The following is a 24,288-nucleotide window of genomic DNA, read 5'->3' as shown; positions in this document are numbered from 1 at the left end:
TCCATTTTTAATACTTTTTTTGTATATACTATGAAGTAGGGATTGAAATTCATTTTCTTGGGTATCTGATAACCAGTTATTCCAGCACCATTTGTTGATATATTGAATCTTCTGATCCATGGACAAAGTATTTCTATTTTTTGAGTAATTTAAAAATTTATCTTAGGAGTGTTTTAAAGATGCAGTGTATTATTATTATTCTTACATTTTTGCTAAGTTTATCCCTAACTGTTTCATGTTTTTATATGGTTTTCAATGGTATAGATTTTTTCAAATTTAAATTTCCATTTGTTCATTACCAGTATACCAAAATACAGCTGAATCTGTATATCTGCTTTATATCTTACAACCTTGCTAAATTCACTTATAGCTCTAATAGCACTTTTTTTTTTTTCAAATTCCACAGGATTTTCTGCATAGACAATCATATGATTTGTGAATAAAGTCACTTTTCCTTTCCAGTCTGGTTGCTTTTCATTTCTTCCTCTAGTGTCATGGCATTTGCTAGCACCTTCAGTACAATGTTTAATAGAAGTTGCAAAAGCAGATATCCTTGAATTGTTACGAATCTTAAAGGAGAGGCATCTAGTCTCTCACCATTAAGTATTACCTTAGCAATGGGGTTTTAATAGATGTCTTTTATCAGGTGAAGGAATTCCTTTCCTAGTTTGCTGAGATTTAAAAAAATTAGGAATGAATGTTGGATTTTGTCAAATGTTTTTTTCTACACTGTTGAAATGATATTTTTCTTTTTTAGTTTGTTAATGTTGTAAATTGCATCAATATGATGCTTTTCAAATGTTAAATCAACCTTGTAGTTCTTTTTTTTTTTTATTAGTTGGAGGCTAATTACTTCACAACATTTCAGTGGGTTTTGTCATACATTGATATGAATCAGCCATAGAGTTACACGTATTCCCCATCCCGATCCCCCCTCCCACCTCCCTCTCCACCCGATTCCTCTGGGTCTTCCCAGTGCACCAGGCCCGAGCACTTGTCTCATGCATCCCACCTGGGCTGGTGATCTGTTTCACCATAGATAATATACATGCTGTTCTTTCGAAACATCCCACCCTCACCTTCTCCCACAGAGTTCAAAAGTCTGTTCTGTACTTCTGTGTCTCTTTTTCTGTTTTGCATATAGGGTTATCGTTACCATCTTTCTAAATTCCATATATATGTGTTAGTATGCTGTAATGTTCTTTATCTTTCTGGCTTACTTCACTCTGTATAATGGGCTCCAGTTTCATCCATCTCATTAGAACTGATTCAAATGAATTCTTTTTAATGGCTGAGTAATATTCCACGGTGTATATGTACCACAGCTTCCTTATCCATTCGTCTGCTGATGGGCATCTAGGTTGCTTCCATGTCCTGGCTATTATAAACAGTGCTGCAATGAACATTGGGGTGCATGTGTCTCTTTCAGATCTGGTTTCCTCAGTGTGTATGCCCAGTGTGTATGTGTATGTGTAACCTTGTAGTTCTGTGATAACCTCACTTGGTCATGATGTATTATCCTTTTCATAAATTTTTTGTTTCAATTTGCTAAACCTTTTCTTAAAAGTTTTGCATCTATGTGCATGAGTGATACTTAATTGTACTTTTTTTTAAAAAATAATATCTTTTTCTGGTTTTGGCATCAAGGTACTGCTGGCCTTATGGGACAAATTGGGAAATAGTCCCTCCTTTTCAATTTTACAAAAGAGTTTGTAGAGAATTGTTACTGTTTCTTCCTTAAATGTTTGGTAGAAATAACCAGTAGAGACACTTGACCCTGGATTTTTCTTTGTGGGAAGGTCTTTGACTAAAAATTCAATTTCTTTTATAGATATAAGGCTACTGAGGTTGTCTGTTTCTTTTTGTGTGAGCCTTGGTGGTTTGTGTTTTGCAAGGAATTTGTCATTGTCATCTAAGTTGTTGATTTATTGGCATAAAGTTGCTCATCCTAGTCTCTTATTCTTTATTACCTCTAGAGTTGCTGGTGATGTCATCTGTCTCATTCCCTGTTTTGGTAATTTTGATCCTCTCTTTTTCCTGATCACTTCCCTGATAGCTCAGTAGGTAAAGAATCCCTGCAATGCAGGAGACCCTGGTTCAATTCCTGGATTGGGAAGATCCCCTGGAGAAGGGATAGGCTACCCACTCCGGTATTCTTGGGCTTCCCTTGTGGCTCAGCTGGCAAAGAATCTGCCTGCAATGCAGGAGACCTGGGTTCAATCCCTGGCTTGGGAAGATTCCTTGGAGAAGGGAAAGACTACCCATTCTAGTATTCTTGCCTAGAGAATTCCATGGACTGGTAGAAAAGAGTTGGACACAACTGAGCAACTTTCACTTCACTTTTCCTGATCAGTCTGGCTAGAATTTATCAATTTTATTGATAATCTCAAAGAAACAGCCTTTGAAATTCTCAATTTTCTCTATTGTTTTTCTGTTTTCCATTTTACAGATTTCCCTTCTCATATTTATTATTTCCTTCTTTCTCCTTACTTTGAATTTTATTTGCTTTTTTGTTTCTTAAGATGAAAGCTGAAATTGTTGATTTGAGTGTTTTCTTCTTTTAAATATACCTGATTAGTATTACATATTTCTCTCACCCTGTGTCCCACAAATTTTATTCTAATTTCATTCAGAATAAAAGTTTGAAATACTTTTAGTTTCCTTTTTTGATTTTTTCCTTTTACTGATTTATTTAAGAGTGTGTTATTTGGCTACCTGATGCAAAGAACTGACTCATTGGAAAAGACCATGATGTTGGGAAAGATTGAAGGCAGGAGGAGAAGGGGACAACAGAGGATGAGATGGTTGGATGGCATCACTGACTCAATGGACATGAGTTTGAGTAAACTTCAGGAGTTGGTGATGGAGAGGGGGGCCTGGCGTGCTGCAGTCCATGGGGTTGCAAAGAGTCAGACACGACTGGGCAACTGAAATGAACTGAACTGAACTGAACTGATTTGGTTCCAAATATTTGATGATTTCCAGATACATTTCTGTAATTGATTTCTAATTTAAGTCCATTGTGGTCAGAGGACATATTTTGTATAGTTGTGTTAGGGTTTGCTGTTTAACTCTTCAAGTGATGCTATAACACTGCATATGTAGCAGGAGACATTAACAGTTGTATACTTCAGTTTCTCCACTCTCTGCCTTTATGGTATTGTCATACATTTTGCTTATACATATATTTCAGAACACATAATATGTTGTTGTTATTTCTGTTCAAGCAGTCAATTATTTTTAGAGATATAAAGAATAGGAAAAATATGTGTTCACCCATGTTCTTACCATTTATAGTTCATTCCTTTCTGTGATTTTATTTCCAATTGGTATAATTTTCCTTCTTTCTAAATGACTTCCTTTAAAATTCTTTGTGGATTCCTGCTGACAGATTCTTTCAATTTTTGTATGTCTAAAGTCTTAAAGTTATTAAGAAAATGACTTTATTGAGCTATAGTTCATATGCTACATTAATTCACCCATTCCAAGTTTATAATTAAATGCTTTCTAGTGTATTCAGAGTTGTGTAACATCACCATATCAGTTTCAGAATTTTTTTTACTCCAGTAAGAAACCCTATATCTGCTTTCCCTCACTGCTGCTAAGCTTAGGAAACTAGTACACTATTTAGGTATATTTGCCTTTCTGGACATTTTAATGATATGTAAATAGAATAATACAATATGGGATATTTTGTGACTGGTTTCTTTCACTTAGCATAATGTTTTTGTGGTTTATCCATATTGTACCATATATCAGTACTTTATTTCTTTTAATTCCCAAATAATATTCCATTTTATGCATATGACATTTTATTAATCTGTTCATCAACTGATAAACCGTTGGATTGTTTCCAGTTTTGCCTATTATGACTTTCAATTCAATGACTTAAACTCTTTCATTATCCTACACCTTTATCATATGCTCACTTCTCTTCCTAGCTAGACTGGAGTCCATGGACTAGTACTAAAAATGGCCTTTTTCAGTTCAGTTCAGTTCAGTTCAGTTCAGTTGCTCAGTTGTGTCTTATTCTTTGCGACCCCATGGACTGCAATACACCAGGCTTCCCTGTCCATCCCAACTCCCAGAGCTTATTCAAACTCATGTCCATTGAGTTGGTGATGCCATCCAACCACCTCATCCTCTGTTGTCCCCTTCTCCTCCCACCTTCAATCATTCCCAGCATGAGGGTCTTTTCCAATGAGTCAGTTCTACACATCAGGTGGCCAAAATATTGGAGTTTCAGCTACAGCATCAGTCCTTCCAATGAATATTCAGGACTGATTTCCTCTTGGATGGACTGGTTAGATCTCCTTGCTGTTCAAGGGACTCTCAAGAGTTTTCTCCAACACTCCAGTTCAAAAGCATCCATTCTTTGGTGCTCAGCTTTCTTTATGGTCCAACTCTCATATCCATACATGATTACTGGAAAAACCAAAGCTTTGACTAGATGGACCTTTGTTGGCAAAGTAATATCTTTGCTTTTTAATATGCTGTCTAGGTTGGTCATAGCTTTTCTTCCAAGGGGCAAGCATTTTTAAAATTTTTTGGCTGTAGTCATTATCTGCAGTGATTTTGGAGCTCCAAAAATGAAGTCTCTCACTGTTTCCATTGTTTCCCTATCTACCATATTGCTCCTCTTTTTTGTCCATAATCCTTGCTTAGTGAAACTCACACCTTGGATAACCTAAATTATCTGTTTAGTTCACACAGCTACTGAACCTTACCGGAGAAATCATTCAACAGTGCTGACTGGATTCATTGCACTTATTAACTATATTCTCAGATGGTCACTTGTACTAACGTTTTTTTCACTCCTAAGCCAGCCATTTCACACCATTATTTTAAATAGTTGTGCCAGCCTCCCCCTTAACACTCAGATGAGGAATAACTACAATTTTGTATAGAAAATAAGTACAGTTGGAAAAGAAATGTTCTCATTTTCCCACTGACTCAATGGTCATGAGTTTGAGCAAACACTGGGAGATGGTAAAGGACAGGGAAGCCTGGCGTGCTGCAGTCCATGGGGTCACAAAGAGTCGGACACAGCTGAGTGACTAAACAACAACATTTTCTCATAAAATTCTGCCAGTATTTCTCCTTCTGTATTTTTTTCTCTGAACTAAACTACCATTAAGTATTCCTTCCCTCCTTCCATCATTTTCTTCACACCTAGATCACTCTTACCAACACAAAAACATATGCTAGACTACCAAATTTAACATACACACAACCTTGATCTTGTATTATTTCTGTTTACCACACAAGTCTTTTTTTCTCCTTCACAGTAAAATTTCTAGAAACTGTTGTATATTTATACTCATTTGCTCTATTTTTTCACTTTCCATTGTTTGATGAACCTCCTCTAACCAGGTTTTTTACTCACAGCTCCGTTGAAATGGACCTTTGTCAGCATCACAATGACTCATATCTCACTAAAGTCAATGGTCATTTTCTATCTTCACTTTAGTAGACCTTCTGTTAGCATTTGACACAGTTGACCATTTCCTTTTTCTTGAAATACTTCTAGAAGAACACCACACTCTTCCTTTTCTTTAAACTCACCATCCATCCTTACTGATTTCCTTTGCTGTCTCTTCTTCCTCTACCAGACCCTAAGTGTCGAAGTAACCCTAGATTACTTCAACACTTCAATTACTGCCTAATTTTCTTTTCTTCTCTGATTTTATTTTTTATCTGGCCACATATCTCAATTATGTCTAGCTAATGACTCTCATCCTCAGAGGACGAGATGGTTAGATAGCATCACATACTCAGTGGGCATGAACTTAAACAAACTCTGGGGAATAGTGGAGGACAGAGGAGCCTGTTGTGCTGCAGTTCATGGGGTCACAAAGAGTCAGAAATAACTTAGAGACTAAACAGCACCAACAATAAAATGACTCTGAAGTTTATAGTTCTCGCTGAGATCTATACCCTGACTTCCAGACCTGTACATCCAATTCCTTATATATTTTTGCTTGAAAATATAATAGGTACATCAGACGTAATATAGTCAAATAAGTAGTATTCATTCCTGAGCTCCCAGAATCCATATTCCATAAGTTTTCACCTTATCATTCACAGTACCATCCATGCAATTCCTCAGGCCAATAATAAACTAAGAATTTTAATTATTTATTTTACCTTCACACCTAACATTCAATTTACCAGTAGATGTGTTTCCAAATATGTTCTAAATTGCACAGATTCTTAACACATCTACTGTTAAAAACCCAGTCTAAGCCCCAACTATGTCTAGTATGGGCTAGATATAGCATCCCAATACTCTTGAGCTAGGCAATGTGATCCTAATGGTAATTTTTTTATTCTTGTTCCCCTAAAGTCTGTCCCCTATAAAGCAATCTTTCTGAAGAGTAAAAACTGACAATATTGTTCTTATAATATCCTTTATAGCTAATATTCTCTCAGACATTGCATTTAGTTGTCTTGTCTCTTCTTGTTGGGGGGATACAGACCAGTTATTTTATAGATTGTCCCATCTATTTGTTCAGTGTTTCCTCATGATTAGATTTAAGTTATGCAATTTTGACAGTTATGCAACCAAAGTGATAGTGTTCTTTTCAGTGCATTGTATCCAGAAGCAAATGATTTGATTTGTCCCAATATTAATGATGTTAAATTTAATTAAGATGGTGTCTTAATTTATGGCAAGATACTCTGAGTCTGAAAATATTCTATTCCTCATCAAACTTTCAGTCACTATTTGTAGCAATCATTATAGACTTTCTATCATTTCTTCTATATTTATAAGTTGGCATTCTTCTGGAAGGAATAACTTCCCTCTTTTCATATTATTTATATCAGTATGGATTAATTGATTCTTAAAGGAGTACGTCAAGGCTGTATATTGTCACCCTGCTTATTTAACTTATATGCAGAGTACATCATGAGAAACGCTGGGCTGGAAGAGGCACAAGCTGGAATCAAGATTGCTGGGAGAAATATCAATAACCTCAGATATGCAGATGACACCACCCTTATGGCAGAAAGTGAAGAAGAACTAAAAAGCCTCTTAATGAAAGTGAAAGAGAAGAGTGAAAAAGTTGTCTTAAAGCTCAACATTCAGAAAACTAAGATCATGGCATCCAGTCCCATCACTTCATGGGAAATAGGTGGGGAAACAGTGGAAGCAGTGTCAGACTTTATATTTTTTTGGGCTCCAAAATCACTGCAGATGGTGATTGCAGCCATGAAATTGAAAGACGCTTACTCCTTGGAAGGAAAGTTATGACCAACCTAGATAGCATATTAAAAAGCAGAGACATTACTTTGCCAACAAAGGTCCATCTAGTCAAGGCTATGGTTTTTCCAGTGGTCATGTATGGATGTGAGAGTTGGACTGTAAAGAAAGCTGAGTGCCGAAAAATTGATGCTTTTGAACTGTGGTGTTGGAGAAGACTCTTGAGAGTCCCTTGGACTACAAGGAGACCCAACCAGTCCATCCTAAAGGAGATCAGTCCTGAATGTTTATTGGAAGGACTGATGCTGAAGCTGAAACTCCAATACTTTGGCCACCTCATGAGAAGAGTTGACTCATTGGAAAAGACCCTGATGCTAGAAGGGATTGGGGGCAGGAGGAGAAGGGGACAACAGAGGATGAGATGGCTGGATGGCATTACTGACTCAATGGACATGAGTTTGAGTAAACTCCGGGAGTTGGTACGGACAGGGAGGCCTGGCGTTCTGTGATTCATGGGGTTGCAAAGAGTCAGACATGACTGAACGACTGAACTGAACTGAACTGAACCTTATGTTATCCATTATTATCACTATTTTGATGCTCAACTTGTCCTTTACTTGGCCAGAGGTAGCTCCTTTAAGTTGTCTCTTGTGTTCTTTTTATGTCTTCATGAATTTTTGAGGACTTAACATACTTTTTGGCACAAGATGTTCTAGGTTAATCTTATACTTCTTTTGTCTCAGTCTGACATTTAGAGAAATATTGATATTTATCCTGAAATAGTTAACTTGCTGGCAGATCTTTTTTCAAGGGTTTTTCTAACCTTTGTTGGGGTGGGATTAGAGTGACATTATCAAGGTCTAGAGTGTTTTATCCTACATTGTGAACTTTTTGGAAGGCCTTTTGAGTGTCCTCAATGTTTCAGTAAGTTCCCTCCATTTTGACCCATTGGGTTCCTATATCTAACAGTGCCATGAAACCTCCTGAAATTCCATTCAGTTCACAGCTCCAGCAGCTGTCCTAAGGTAGATTTCACAGAGTCTCATCCTGTATATGTGCACATTATCATTTTGACCAGAGACTTAATGGACACACTATATATATTTCACTTGGAAAACCACTTCAGTATTCTTGCTTTGAGAACCCCATGAACAGTATGAAAAAAGCAAAAAGATATGACACTGAAAAATGAACCCCCTAGGTTGTTAGGTGCCCAGTATGCTACTGGAGAAGAGTGGAGAAATAACTCTAGAAAGAATGAAGAGACAGAGCCAAAGCAAAAACAACACCCAATTGTGAATGTGACTGGTGATGGAAGTAAAGTCTGATGTTGTAAAGAACAATACTGCATAGAAACCTGGAATGTTAGGTCCATGAATCAAGGTAAATTTGAAGTGGTCAAACAGGAGATGGCAAGAGTGAACATGAACATTTTAGGAATCAGTGAACTAAAATGGACTAGAATGGGCGAATTTAACTCAGATGAACATTCTATCTATTACTGTGGGCAAGAATCCCTTAGAAGAAATGGAGTAGCCCTCATAGTCAACAAACACCCTCTTCTAGCAACACAAGAAACGACTCTACACATGGACATCACCAGATGGTCAATACTAAAATCAGTTTCGTTATATTCTTTGCAGCCAAAGATGGAGAAGCTCTATACAGTCAGCAAAAACAAGACCGGGAGCCGACTGTAGCACAGATCATGAACTCCTTATTGCCAAATTCAGATTTAAATTGAAGAAAGTAGGGGAAACCACTAGACCATTCAGGTATGATCTAAATCAAATTCCTTATGATTATACAGTGGAAGTGACAAGTTAATTCCAGGGATTAGATCTGATAGACAGAGTGCCTGATGAACTATGGATGGAGGTTTGTGACATTGTATAAGAGGCAGTGATCAAGACCATCCCTAAGAAAAAGAAATGCAAAAAGGCAAAATGGTTGTCTGAGGAGGCCTTACAAATAGCTGAGAAAAGAAGAGAAGCTAAAGGCAAAGGAGAAAGGGAATGAAGAGTTCCAAAGAATAGCAAGGAGAGATAAGAAAGCCTTCCTCAGTGATCAGTGCAAAGAAATAGAGGAAAACAATAGAATGGGAAAGACTAGAGATCTCTTCAAGAAAATTAGAGATACCAAAGCAACATTTCATGCAAAGATGGGCACAATAAAGGACAGAAATGGTATAGACTTAATAGAAGCAGAAGATATTAAGAAGAGGTGGTAAGAATACACAGAAGAACTATACAAAAAGATCTTCATGACCTAGATAACCACAGTGGTCTGATCACTCACCTAGAGCCAGACATCCTGGAATGAGAAGTCAGGTGGGCCTTAGGAAGCCCAAACTTCAAACAAACAAACAAACAAAAAACTTCACTACAAACAAAGCTAGTGGAGGTGATGGCTTTCCAGTTGAACTGTTTCAAATTCTAAAAGATGATGCTGTGAAAGTGCCCACTCAACATGCCAGTAAATTCGGAAATCTCAGCAGTGGCCACAGGACTGGAAAAGGTCAGTTTTCATTCCAATCCCAAAGAAAGGCAATGCCAAAGAATGCTCAAACTACCGCACAATTGCACTCATCTCACATGCTAAGTAATGCTCAAAATTCTTCAAGCCATGAAATGAGAACAGTACATGAAATGAGAACCTCCAGATGTCAAGCCAGATTTAGAAAAGGCAGTGGAAGCAGAGATCAAATTGCCAACATCTGCTGGATCATCAAAAACGCAAGAGAGTTCCAGAAAAACATCTACTTCTGCTTTATTACGCCAAAGTCTTTGACTGTGTGGATCACAATAAACTGTGGAAAATTCTGAAAGAGATGGGACTACCAGACCACCTGACCTGCCTCCTGAAAAGTTAGAACTGGACATGGAACAACAGACTGGTTCCAAATAGGAAAAGGAGTACATCAAGGCTGTATATTGTCACCCTGCTTATTTAACTTATATGCAGAGTACATCATGTGAAATGCTGGGCTGGATGAAGCACAAGTGGGAATCAAATTTGCTGGGAGAAATATCAATAACCTCAGATATGCAGATGACACCACCCTTATTGCAGAAAGTGAAGAACTAAAGAACCTCTTGATGAAAGTGAAAGAGGAGAGTCAAAAGTTGGCTTGATGGGGCAACAATGGAAACAGTGAGAAACTTTATTTTTCTGGGCTCCAAAATCACTGCAGATGGTGACTGTGGCCATAAAATTAAAAGACTCTTGCTCCTTGGAAGAAAGGCTATGACTAACCCAGATAGCATATTAAAAAGCAGAGAGATTATTTTGCTGACAAAGGTCCATATAGTCAAAATTATGGTTTTTCCAGTAGTCATGTATGGATATGAGAATTGAACTATAAAGAAAGCTGAGCACTTAAGAATTGATGCTTTTGAACTGTGGTGTTGGAGAAGACTCTTGAGAGTTTGTTGGACTGCAAGGAGATCCAACCAGTCCATCCTAAAGGAGATCAGTCCTGAATGTTCATTGGAAGGACTGATGCTGAAGCTGAAACTCCAATACTTTGGCCATCTGATGTGAAGAGCTAACTCACTGGAAAAGACCCTGATGTTGTGAAATGTTGAAGGCAGGAGGAGAAGGGGATGACAGAGGATGAGATGGTTGTATGGCATCACCGACTCAGTGAGTTTGAGCAAGCTCCAGGAGTTGGTGATGGACAGGGCTGCGTGACGTGCTGCAATCCATGGGTTGCAGAGTTGGACACGACTGAGCAACTGAACTGAAGTGAACTGATATATGTTTCCAATGCTGCTTTTCTGTACAGCTGCAGAATGGCTCAGAAATAGTTATCCATACTTCAGCCTGTGAGTTGAGAGGGTGGACTAGGAGTCAAAGGAAGCCAAAGCAGCTAGAATTCACAGCGCATATTATCTGAGAAGAGAGGGCTAAATATAGAGAGAACTCCTGGGATATGAAGAAGCTCCACCTCAAATGTGCAGCCGAGGATTGGTCAGAATATGCATCTGAGAAAAGTACCAGAGGAAGGGTTAAAAAAGACACCTGATAAAATATAAGGGCATGGTACTCAGAGGTCACATGCAGAGGCAGATAGAGAGCCTATCCCAACAGTTAAAATAGAGAACTTTGTAATAACTAGGGCACTGGGTAGAGTACCAAGAAAGGCCTTACCTCAGTAGTAAGTAAAAATCCTGGACTAAATGTTGATGACTAATGAGGCTTGTGAGGAATACCTGAAAGAATGAAACTGTTTCCAAGTAACTTAACTGAATTTCAAAACGAAGCTCAAGAATATTTATAGAGAAAAGTGGTGGACTGGAAATCTCTAAGCCCTTGTTCTCCCATGGGAACACCAAGAAACTACCGGAAACTAGTATAAAAGCCTTATGAAAACTATGGAAAATTGTCAAAAGGCTATAACAACCAAGCAAATACTCAGTCAAGAAAAGTCACATTCAAAACAGTAAAATATTTCATGACGTTTGTACTTTCTGCCCTGCTCCCCTTCTCAGTGTAGTGTAGTTTTGGTGTAGAGGAGGTGACAGCCCGATACACAGTTCCCTCCCTTGAAACAAAGGGAGCAGTTGTTCATTCACTAAGTCATGTCTGACTTGAGCCGAGCAGTCCTTATTTGAATGTTCTGACCATCTTAGGGCTGCCTAAGGACTGAGCTTTATATCCCCTAATTCAGATCTTAGACAGAAATGGTGGATACTGCTCATGAAAGCTATAAGGGGACTACAGACCCCCCGGGTAAGAGATTGTGGATGGAGACATAAAGTAGACCATTGAAGGCCCAAAGAAGAAGCTAAAGTGAGATTCTTTCGAAGACTGAGTCACTCAAAAGTAGCCATGTGTATGAGGGAATTGAAAAAGCCATAAACAGGTCCAGCCAAGACACCTGTTTAGAAGAGACCTGAGAAGACCTTAAACTTTTCTGTTGAGCTGATTGCTAGGCTAACAGCATGCCCAGCTAATTAGAGGACTACCCCAGCATAGAGCCAGTCTGTGATGTCTGAGAGAGGTAACTATTTTTACAGATGCCCAACCTTCAACAAAGAAGTCACAAGGGATACCGATAAACAGGAGATCATGGCCTATTTAAAGGAAGAAAATAAACTGTCACAAACTATCCCTGAAGAAGCACAGGCATTAATTAGATTTACTAAATAAAGACATTAAAACAGCTCTCTGAAATATGCTGAAGGAAACTAAATGAAAACACAGGTAAAGAACTAAAGGAAATAATAAATATAGGAACAAAATGAGGATATCAACAAAGAGAAGTAAAAAGAAACTAGAAATTCTAGAGTTAAAAAATACAGTAAGTGGATGGAAAGATTCCCTAGAGGGATTTAACAGCAGATTTATGCAGGCAGAAGAAAGGAACAGCAGACTTAAAGATAGGAGATTTGAAATTATCAAGTTTAAGGAGCAAAAAAAGAGAATGTTTTCCCTCTAAGATTGGTAACAAGGCAAATATGTCTGCTCTCAGCACTTCTTGTCAGCGTTATACTGAATGTTCTAGTCAGTGCAGTAATGGAGAAATAAAAGGCATTCAGGTTGGAAAAGATGTGGAATTGTCAGATATTATTATCAATTTGGAAAATACTAAAGAATTTACAAAACATAGCTGCTACAAGTAATAAGTGAATTTAGCAAGATTGCAACATAGAAGATAAGTATTCAATTTCTATTTCTATATACAAGCAACAAACATTAGAAATTGAAATAAAAAACAATATCACTTTTAATAACATCATAGATTTGACATAGGGATAAATTCACAAAATACGTACAAGACTTGTAAGAAACTATAAAAAATTTCTAGGAGAAAATAAAAATACCCTAAAAAAATGGAGAGATTTACCATATCTATGAATTGAAAGACAATATTGTTAAGATATCAGTTCACTTGTAGGAATTTTTCTTACATATATACCCATATGTGTATATAAGGATTTATATATACGAGATTTTTATTCAGTGCAGAAGACTGTACATAAGTAAATATCCATGAATAGAGAACTGAAGGTGAGTTGTGTTGTAGTCATATCAAGGAAGACATGACAGCCATTTTAAAAAGTGACATGCACAAGATATATTTAATTATCAAATTAAATAAGAGAGAAAACTGTGTATACTACTGTTTTTGGAGAAATACAAATCCATTTGGTTTGGGCTATATTAGACTAAGAAAGAAACACAGGAATCTGATAGAAATGACTGTCTCAAGGGAAGAAAAATGAGAGATAAGAGGTTGAGAAGAAAACATATTTTCTACATATCTTATTCTGCCTATTGAATTTTGTACCATGTATATGTGAAGTGTGAAAGTCGCTCAGTTGTGCTGACTCTTTGAGACCCCATGGACTATGACCTGTCCCTGCCACTTCAGCCATGGTCCCTTCAGGCACCTCTGATTTCCCATCACCCACTGCCTGTAACGTCAAAGCTCCCCATTTCCAAGCCATAACCAGACTGGCCATCAGGCTGGCGGAGGGTATGGAGAGTGAAGACAGAGTGGGAGCACAGACACTGCCCGTGCGTGGCACCTTCATTCCTTACAACCAGACCGCCTCATCTGCAGACGGAATTACCACATGGGCTTCCTAGACAGGTGAAGCTCTTTGACGCCATACCTACCCTGTGAAGCAGAAGGGCTTTGTGATGCAGTCTGGTGGCTTGGTTCCATTGTCTGTGAGGCGGAGATGACCATGTGTAGCCTTGGAAGTCAGTAGGTGCCAGGACTCTGAATGCCTACATTCATAGGGATGGTTGGTCTCCTCGTGATTATGAGGTTTAGACCATGCTGAGCCAGACTTTTGTTCTGTGGGATTTGGGGTATCCCTTATATACCTATGGCTCCATCTTCATTATTATTCTAATCATCTGGCAAGTGAAAAAGAGTTACCATGGATTAACGGAACATAAAAGGAGCTGCTGCCGGGTAGGGAAATTCTATGACCAGGACTGAATTAATTAAGCCTTAGATAAGATGTTTTTAAGCTCCCAGTATCTCTCCTTTTATCCTTCCTCTCCACCTGTCTACCTCCCCACCCATATGTTTTTTGTTTTGTTTTATTTTACCATCCATTAGTTACTCTTATATGGTATTTCTCTTCTCAGCGCCTAGAAATAATTTCTTACCAGACCATCCCTGCAGAGTATTCTAGTTGAAAAATCAAGAACATCTCTATCTGGCTTGGGTTGAGACTTAGATGAAATGGATTGTGCCTCACTGGATCTTTGAAGACTTCCCTTTATGGAAGATTTTTCTGGTTTATGGTCCATTAAGGCATTTGTAAATTGAAGTCCTTTTGTTATTAGATCTACACAACTTTATTCTGTTCCACCATTTCTCTTGTTCCATTATAAGCTTGATACAGAACTTCTCTTAGGAAATAAATGGGAGGCATGGAGGACGGAAGAGCCTCAAAATGAATCGGAAATAAGAGAAGGCAAATATTGAGATGAAAAACAATAGGAGTATGGAAAGTTAGGAAAGTAAATAAGATATAGGTAAATTAAAAAGGATTAGGTGATCTATATTAGCTTTGTCTTGGTTTGCACGTGAAAAAGAAAATGGTGTCTCAACTTCATACTCCAACTCTTTTGTCTTTTAAGCGTCACCGAAAAGTCAGACAAAGGGCTAGAGATGCAGCATCAAGAGGTAAAGTCCCAGTCTCTGCTCTGACTTCCCTCCCCTGGGGGTGAGGCTCCCATGGACCCTGTCCCCCAGTGACCCTTGGTGCCAGGCACCAGGTGCTCTAACTGCTGAAGGCTCCAGTCCCCAAATAGACAGATTCTCCCAGAAGACTTTTATGGGGGGTGGGGGGTGGGGGGTCTGCAGTCTCCTGTCATTCAAGGCCTTTAGATTCCTGTAGGATGTCCCTGAATCCCCTCCTGTTCTGTGTAACACTGTCTCCTGGTTTCTCAGCTAGGAGATATTCCCAGAAAGAAGCTGACAAGCTGTGGGAGCTGCTCTCAGTCATGAGAAGGTGATCTCTTGCTCTTTGCAGTCTCCCATCTCCCAGCGTGGCCTGTAGTGATTTCTGTGTTTGGCCTGGGGCAGGGCTGGGAGAAGGGGAGTGGCCGAGAGGGAGCCAGATGCATGGAGCCTGGAGCCCTGAGTGAGGCAGGGTTGCAGGAGGAGAAGGTGGGGTCGGATGTCTCAGTGGAGAGGGGTCTTCAGCTGTGCTCAAGGCGAGGCTCACAAAGGTGCTGGAAGTCAGGATTTAACTGTGTGGGTTTTCTCCCAACCACGAGACAAGTTACCCAGTCAGGAGAATGGAGAGTTAAGTGCATAAATGAGTCATCATTTTCATATTCTCTTTACAGCCACACCCTTTCAAGGGCAGACCCCTGGACCCTGCTGACATTACCTCCTCTGGTTCTGTCTTCAGGGAGGCCAGTTCCTGGGACAACCCTCAGGCAGGAGCTTGTCATATTATCCCCTTCTTAAGAGCTCTGCAGAATGAGGAATTGGCTCCCGAGAGATGTTGTTTACATCTCCTAATCCCCAGAATGCAGAGTTCCCAGAAGGACTTCTGTGGCTCCAAGCGAGGCTGACTCCAGGTTCTACCTCGTGATGTTGCTGGTGCTGCCCCATCAGCTAACCATTGGCTCTCCCACCTGCCTGGTTCCCTTCTCCTAGTTCAGCTTCTCAGCACAGGTCAGCAGAGAGCTCACCCACCTCCCAGTGTCTCAAGGCCCTGTGTTCCCACCAGTTACCTGAGACCTTGCCCAACAAGCTTCAGGCTCTCAGCCCAACCCACTACAGCTTGCCAAATGGCATTTCCCTAGGAAGAAAAGTAGACACTTAAACACCCAGTGGTTGCAGGCCTCAGAGTTTACCGGGACTAGAGGAAGGCAGGCCCAATCTCCAGGCCACACACTGGCCAAGAGTAACAAACAGTAACAAACTGTCCATCAGTAACAAACATTTTGCTGTTTCCCTTCCCAGCCAGGGCTGGCTCCCTCAAGAGGGGAGTGTGCGGCAGATCCTTTGTGCAGATCCCTGCTGCCAAACCTGCAACACCATGGCTCTGAAGATTCAGCAGTTGTTGGGTGAGAACACCCTAATCTCCCCCACTTCAGGGGATACCTCTCAGGGCTCCTCTTGCCTAGAGGTTTTGTCCATGTCTAATGTGTCTTTTGAGCAGAGTCTGGAGCATCGTTCCCCACACTCCAAAGACCTTTCACTTCCATCTGCAACCCTCACAGTGTCACAGAAATCCTTAGCCCAGTCAGCGGCCCAGTCACCTAGTGCAGTCGGCATCCATGATTACTGGGCTGAACATCTCAAGCTAAGGCAGGGATTCCAAGTGCTAGAGGTTCCCTCAGGGACTGAGGAGCCTAGAATTTCAGTGAATCTGCAGGAGATGATGCAGAGCAACCTCAGCCTCATCTGTGGGAACCAAGTCCAGCAGCCCTTAAATCCCCAGGTCTCTCTGCTGACCCTGAAACAAGAAATTACTACCCTGACGCATCCAGTGGCCTTGCCGATGGTCACTGTCCTCCCTGCCCACCTGCCGTTCCTGAGTCCTGAAGTCCTGAGACTTCTTGAGGTCCATGTGAAAAAATGGATGCATTTCCAGAGGTGGGGGCTCCCCAGGCGTGTAGAAGAGTCCCTGAGGCAGCTGATGCCAAACCCGCCACTGTTTTACCAAACTGTGTATAACCAACCAGTTTCTTTCATCCACAATAATACTTCACATTTCTCTGTTGAGAAACTTGGGACCATTTCATACCAGAACTGGGGTTCAGGTATGGCCGGCCAGCCTACCCAGGCCTTCTGGGTTTCTGAATGGTGCATTACGGATCCAGAACAAAGACACCTCTACCAGCAAATCCCCAACCATAAGGCTTTAGCCTGGCCCTCTTCAGCCCTTAAAGAATTAAGTGGCCTCTATCTAATGTCTGAGCAACAGGCTAGTGACGCCGTGGGCCCTGTGCAGCCAAAATACAGCCAGCTATTCTGTGGCCTGCCTTCTCTGCACAGTGAGTCGCTGGTTGACACCTTCTTGGCTTCTCAAGGCCTCTCCAAGGATGAGAGCATGTCCAAGCCCCACTTGAAGGATCCCTTTCTCTTCAAGGAACTCCCCTTCCTCCCTTTGCTGCCTAAAACTCCAACCCAGTCAACTCCACTCTCTTCTCTGTCTTCTCAAAATTGTGTTGCTCCATCTGATCACCAACAAGCTCACATCAATGTCCCATTTCTGACTCTGGACGAGTGTGAAGCCCTGGAGTGGCACCTGCTGCAGAGGCAGCTCCAGCTTCAGTGGGACTTGCCAGATGTTTTCCAGAGAGATCGACATGTCCAGAGCCCTGGGCAGTGTCAGCCCGGTGACAAAGCCCAGTCTTCTGAGACTCTGAAAACTACCTGTCCGGGGCAGCCTGTCCCGGTCCTCACAAGGGAACTACTCTTCCCGCAGCACACCAGGCGGCTACTGGAATACCACCTCCAGAGACAGCTGATTCACCACCGCTGGGGCCTGCCCCAGAAGATCCAGCAGTCCATCCAGATGCTGCTGTCCCCCACTAACCAGCAGACTGTGTCCTGGAGCAGCACAGCCCTGGACGGTGTGAACGGCCCCCAGCCTACATGTCTGGAGGCCACTGGAGCTGATGACCCATTCTCACCTATTGTGGACCCATTGTCTGTCCCCATGCCACACTTGTTTGACCAGGCCAAGGCAATATTGCAGGGCCATATCAATTCCAAATGTGGGCAGATTCACCAGGGCAACATCCCTGCCTGTGTGTATAGTTCTTGGGAGTGCATAATTCCTGGGGTCCTGGAAGTGACTCCCTTCCACTGCATCCTGGAAAGCACGCCCCTGGAACTCCAGGCAGCAGCTGACCAGGACCCTCAACAGGAAGTGACACCCGGGATGCCAGTGGCCCTTGATGAGCAGCAACAGGTCTCACCAAAAGCTGTCTTTGAACATCCTAAGCTGCCCGGAGTCCTGTCAGAGGCAGCCATTGAGAAACTGGAGACAGCTTTACGGCACAAGTATCTGGCCTTCTTGTCAGGGCTGCCGGCTCTTTATTGTGTGGCTCTCTCCAGGGCCATGGCCCCAGCAACCACGTCAGTCACATCCCCAGCTGTGATCACAGAGATGGTGCCTCAGCCTGCTGAATGCTCAACAGAACCTCTGACTCAAGTGACCTCACCTGAAGAGCAGGGTCCAAGTCCTGGGCCAGGCCTTCAAGAGGCCAAGGAGACTCTTTCAAACACTGCAGAAGAATTCCAGGTTGATGAGCAGGTGGAAGGAGTAATTGAGATGCTGCCTATAGAAAGCCAGACAGAGCCTGAGAGGCCCTCTTCACTCGGGGAACACATCTTGGCCAAAATGAATTTCCATCTGAGAAAGAAGATCCTAGAGGCACAAATTGGAATTCCCATAAAGGCGAGAGAGTCCAGGGAACAAAGTGTAGGAACGTCAGAGGATGTATGTGCACAGGAGTCTCTTGAGAGTTTAAACAACCAAGGACAGCCACTGCTCCAGGATCTCCCCATCCCACCAGATGTGCCGTGTGCCCCAGACCCAGAGTGGCTCCACCTCAAAGAACAGCTGGCCACTGAGTTGAAGGCGGTGCGCCAGAAGCAGAAGCAGCCCAGTCCCAGCGTAGTACCCCATGGTTCTGGCCCCTGGGCTTCCAGCACCTTCCTCAGTGGGGACATGACGGAGGCCCAGGTGCTTTGTGTTCAGCTGGAGGCCAGTGTGAACAACCCCAGTCTGGAGGAGCCTTGGAGCCCTGAGCCCCATAGCCCTGGCAAGAGCAAGGACTCAGCCCAAGTCTCCACACTGGCAGAAAAGAGAGAGGAGCCAGGCAAACCCAGACTGGCTGGGGGCCATGGAGAAGGGGATGCTGGGTTCACACTCTCCTCCACGAGAGAAAAAAGCTACTCTGTTGAAGGCCAGAGGCCAGAAGGGATACCTCTGAACAGGACACCCTGCAGCCCCTGGCAACGGAGACGTCGCTTTCACCTTGATGCTTCCTGTCAACACAGTCCTCAGCATTGCCCTCCGCCTAAACTCCCAGAGCTCCCTCCTGGAGTCCCTGGGGGGAAGGATTCTGAGAAGAAGGACCTGCAGGACAGTCAAGCCAAGCTCAGTGTCACCCTCAGACCAGCAAGGGTTCCCAAGAATGCCCAGCCTGTGGTGCCCCAAGCATCACGGGGCCAGCCTTTCCTGGGCCAGCTCACGGTGGGTAAGCCATTGCAGGGCCGATCTTTACAAGGTCAGGTCTTTCAGAGGCAGGTGGTGCAAGGTCATCCTCACAAGAGGCCCAGCCTTCCAGAATCTGGCCTGAGAAATAAGATAAAATCTCTTCTGCATTGTATTACACCCAAGGCAAAAGGCAAAGGGCATGAGGCATCCATGTCCTCTACCTCTGAGAAAGTGGCCAGCCCCAGAAGAGAAAATGTGGAAAAAATCTCAGCTCCAGCCAAAAGTCCCAAGGGGCAAACTAAGACAGAGAATTCAAGAGGGGACCCCAAGGCCCAGTTTCCACCCCCTGAGAAGCAGTTGGGCCTGGCTTGCATGGATGTTGCCCACTCCCCAGACAGTAAGCTCCGGCACCACTCCCGTCCCCATCAACTCCATTTGGCCTCAGTCCTGGGTGCCCCCCGCCACTGCCCTCGGCACTGTCCTCGAGTGGCTTGTGCCACCCCACCGAAGAACCCACCCTAAGTCTCAGCTCTCACCTCGGAAGGAAACTCCGAGCAGGAAGACCCAACACAGTCAGAAGACTTTGTAGTCTCCCCAGTGTCTGCGTCCCTTGAGGAGGAATGCTCCTGTCATTTTTATTAATGTGCAGGTGGGCAGAGTACCACCCAAATACACTCTATATATCTCTAAGCAGAGAGTTGTGTGTCTGCTGCTTTTCTCCACCCTGGTGTGCTCAGGGAAGGCATGATGGAGGTAAATGTCCTTCCTATCTAGGGAAGAAGCTTTAACCCACTCTTAAGCTGGGTCAGCATTCCACACTCCCCGCCCCCCTACACCCCCTGGACTGTGGATGAAAGGGACTTGAGCAGAGAAGGAAGGCCCTTGTCTAAGGTACATTGAAGTTAAAGGTCAGACTTGAATTTGATTAATATCATGGTGTCCTTGGGCCCAGAGAAGCAATGTGGATGTGAGGGTAGTATTGTCAAGAACCAGTGGCCAGGAATTTTTTGCCCCAGGCAAAATTCACTGATGACTTCTATGTATATGCTCACAATCTGGAGGGGAGATATTTAGGAGAGTGCCAGTGTTCCGATCTTGAGGAGGTGCTTTGTATTATCAATAGCATATAGATAATATGACAAATACCAAAAACAAATGATAGACTCTCCCTTTCTGCTCCTGTTGATTATGTTAGATCTTTCTGGAGAGCTCACCTGGGAGGCGGCTGTAGTTCTCTTGTATCCCACCTCCTCTATCAGCTGCATGGAATAAGTGGCACGGGGAATGAAGATCACAGTAGGACATGGAAACTCCCAAGGGTAGGCAGGAGAGAAGCAGGAAGGGAGAACATGTAGATGGAGGTCTGAGTACTTGGGATAGAAGCTGACATGGTCCTGAAGAGGGCATAGTAAGAGAAAAGACTGGTTTGCTTGAACCAGGAAGCCAACCCAGTGCCCACATGCTTTTAGGGGATGGGGGTGAATAAACTGAGGTTTAGTTGTTTATAGTGTGATGAAGAGCAGTGAGTTGGACCTTGTTGTCCAAAGGCAATGCAAATTAAAATTTCTGAACCCTCACCTTCCACCCTACAAAATTGTTGTCCAGTGTTAGGGATTGGTATAACTATAAACCTGTGTTTTTGCTCAGCTCAAACATGAAGTCAGTGACTGTTTTCTAATCTTGATATATCTCAACTTTGCCCCCTTTTTTTCTGTGTTTACTGTCTCTGTTAAATTAGTCACTCATTCTTGCCTAAATAATATAATAGTGTCTCATATGCCCAGGGCCTAGGATAGTGGCTGGCATAATAATACCTTAATGGTACTTGAATACAAAGTCTGGGCTGTGAAGGCAGACAAATCATTACATTAGTATGTTGAGTGCTGTGGAATAGGGAGTCCTGCCATGGGATTACTGGGGTACTCAGCTCAGAAGGACCCAAGAAGGGTCACAATAAAATTACCTTGATTATGCTGTACACCTTAAACTCACGCAGTGCTGTATGTCAGTTATATCTCAAAAATGGAAGGAAGATAAAATAAGCTTAAAAAATAACTTTGAGAACTATTTTACATTCAATTAAAATGTTTATTTACCACATGCAAATAGCTATATCTAACATGGCAAAGACATAGAATTTATACAGTGGAACTCGTGATTTCATGGGATAGACAGTCTACATGCCCAGATTGTCTAATCAACACATATACTTGAATGTCCAAGATTCATCTCAAAACTATAGAACAGTAAATTCTTGATTTCCTGTGCCCATCCATTATCTCATTACACATATGAAACATGCTCCAATCACCGTATTCATAACATCAGTTGATGGCAACAGCATCTTTGCAGTTGTTCAGGACAAAAACATTGATGTCTTCCTTGACATTTTCCCCTAACTGTCCATATCCAGTCCACTATGTTGTCTCTACCTTCTGAGATGAATTCATAACACGACCACTTCTCACTCACTCTGCTGCTATGATTACTGCAGTAGTTTCATAACTCACCCCAACTTCTGCTTGAGACCATACTTCTAACAGTCTGTTCTCAACACAGAAGCTGAATACTCCTCAGGAAAGGTCCTGACTATAGATGACTGGATAGAAAGATAGATTAAGGTTAGATGATGATGATGATGATGAAGAAGATGAAGGAGGAGGGGGAGAGGGAGGAGGGGAGGAGAAAGAAAGGTGTGTAAAACCATGAGACTGGATAAGATCATCCAGGCAATGATTGTTAATGAAGGAAAGATCTAAGGACCAGGCTCTGGTACACCCCAATGTTAAGAATTTGGAGGAAAAAGTAGGAACCAATAAGCAGAGACTGAGAAGTAGTCAGTGAGGTGGGAGGGAAACCATGATGCAGGAGAGAAAGGGAGAACTGCAAGAGCGGCAATGTCATGGTGCAGAAGTGTAACATAATAGGAGTAAGTCCCCGGTGGAGGGGTTGGCCTTGGCTAAAAGCACATGCTTCACTGATGCTAAGTAGAGAGAAGGTAGCAGTAGTGAGGAGGGACTCTGTGTCTCATGCAAAGAATGGTTTCTCTACAATTAAGGGAGCAAGGCACTTACCTAAAGGGGTGAATGAGGAACTGGGAAAGATCATGACTGGGGAAGGGGTTGATACCCAGAGCCAAAGCCAGAGATGAAGAGGAATTCTGGAAGTTACCATTGCAGGGTTTTTTTTTTTGTTGTTGTTGTTGTTGTTAGGGCCTAAGAAATTGGTGAATTCCTGGTGAGCAGAAAAAAACAGTTGAGGTTAGTGATCATGTGGTAGCAGGTGTGGCATCCTCATTTTCAGCCAGCGACCAGGGAGTTTTGGGGGCTGGAGGAGAGAAGTAGGAAGCAGAAAGATAAAGGCTGCCCTGAGCGGATGGGAGGGGACTCTGTTCTGGACACTTCATCTCTCCTAGAAGGTGGTACCTCTGCATTCCCACCTGCCCTACCAGAGGGGAGAGTAAGGGCAGAAAGGGCTGTGGCTTCCTTCAGTGGTACAGGGCTGTGGGATGCCCTGCCTCACTGATTCTGAAGGAGATCCAGGATGGCTGCACGTGCCATCACCAGCAGTGGGGATGGGAGGCTCCTCCTCTGACAGGACCCATTACTTAGCACGGTGTGTCCACTGTCAGCTGGATGCAGAAGAGGCAGGATGGGGAGAAGCGTGAATGTGTCCCTCCTCTGAATGGTGACTCTGTGCCTAAGGGTAGCAGCTCAGCCCTTGCTGTGGCCCCCAGGGCGAGGAGGCAAAGGCCCAGGCTGGCCGAACCACATCTTCCAGAGTTTTCCTTAAGCATCCTCAAAGGTCATAAGAGGTCTTGTGACAGGCAGATCTGCCCTTCCTGGTGGGAGTTGGGCTGAGAGCTACGTAGGAGGATGCCCAGGAGAAGGAATGTGACTCAGAAGGGTCACAGCAGTGACAGGTGGGAAGCTGAGGTTAATGTGCACACATTCTGGCTGAGGTGTGGAGCAGGTCCTTTCCTTGGTCCCCCACAAGCTGCCTGCCCTAGAAAACCATGAATTCACAGGGCTGACCAAGTTTTGCAACAAAGAGCCAGGGGCAGAGAGTTGATCTGAAACAAAGACCTTCAGGATTCTTAAGTCTCAGCAGAGTCAAGAGCTGAGAGAAGTGTCAGAGCCTATGATTCATGCAGGATGTTGCAAGGAGATGAAGCCTTGCTCATCTCATCCTATAACCCTAGCACAGGCCCCACCTTCCAGCTCCCCCTCAGCTCAAGAGGTAAAATGAGAATGGAAACTCTCATGGCAGGGTATACCTCAAGTATTCCCTATTCCAGAATTGGTGGTAGATGCTAGGAATATATCGTTTGCTTGGGAAACTTGGAGTTTGCCTCTGCCCTCTGAGACACCATGTTGTCATGGCAAAAGGCTCTAATCTTTTGGAGTCCTTCTCTTGTTCTCAGAATTCTGGAGAGAGAATTTAAGGCATCTGACCTCTCCTGCACTGAAGAAGAATGGCTTCTCCACAAAATCCCTTTTCCTGTTAAACACCAAGTCCTAGCAAATAGGGAGCATGGCCTCTTCATTTTTGTACATGTATAGATTTTAACACAGCCTCTCATGTTCTTGATTCTCATCAACATTTCTAGTCTTAATTTCTAAGATTAAAACCTGTTAACACAAAAAGAAAACAATTAAAAATAAAATTATCCTTATGATTTTATGTTAAAGTATATAATTATATAAATTGTTTTATTCATGTAAGTTAGGGTTTACATCCTCACCACTCTGTGGCCTGTTTTTTTTCCTCCTCCATGCAAATCCGGTAAGAAGATGACTGCTTACTGTAACTCGATTACTCACCAGTAAACAGGTTAATGCTTAATTTCTGGGTGCTGTTTCCTTTTGTGTACGAGCTGTCTCGTTTTCCCTGGAGGTACTATGTACTTTAACACCTCTGTGT

At 42.6% G+C, this 24,288-nt stretch overlaps 1 protein-coding gene across 1 annotated transcript; it reads left to right on the top strand.

Moving 5' to 3' along the window:
- The first annotated feature begins 13,994 nt into the window (after positions 1–13,994).
- On the top strand, positions 13,995–19,887 carry LOC133048773 (protein SPATA31F1-like). The gene is made up of 4 exons (XM_061132533.1): positions 13,995–14,135; positions 14,813–14,858; positions 15,126–15,186; positions 16,152–19,887. The coding sequence occupies exons 1-4, from the start codon at positions 13,995–13,997 to the stop codon at positions 19,885–19,887; spliced, it is 3,984 nt and encodes a 1,327-aa protein (XP_060988516.1).
- The last annotated feature ends 4,401 nt before the right edge of the window (positions 19,888–24,288 follow it).

The sequence above is a fragment of the Dama dama genome, chromosome 29, assembly GCF_033118175.1.
Source record: "Dama dama isolate Ldn47 chromosome 29, ASM3311817v1, whole genome shotgun sequence".
Taxonomy (NCBI): domain Eukaryota; kingdom Metazoa; phylum Chordata; class Mammalia; order Artiodactyla; family Cervidae; genus Dama; species Dama dama.
Note: the sequence above shows the minus strand (reverse complement) of the source record. Positions and strands in the feature narration are given on the sequence as shown.

Bases quoted from the DNA above. Each gene is read 5' to 3' on its own strand.
- LOC133048773 (XM_061132533.1), top strand. From the start codon at position 13,995: ATGCTGAGCCAGACTTTTGTTCTGTGGGATTTGGGGTATCCCTTATAT. The intron at 14,136-14,812 runs GTAGGGAAATTC...TTGTCTTTTAAG, and splicing joins ATAAAAGGAGCTGCTGCCGG to CGTCACCGAAAAGTCAGACA. The intron at 15,187-16,151 runs GTGATCTCTTGC...TTCCCTTCCCAG, and splicing joins CTGCTCTCAGTCATGAGAAG to CCAGGGCTGGCTCCCTCAAG.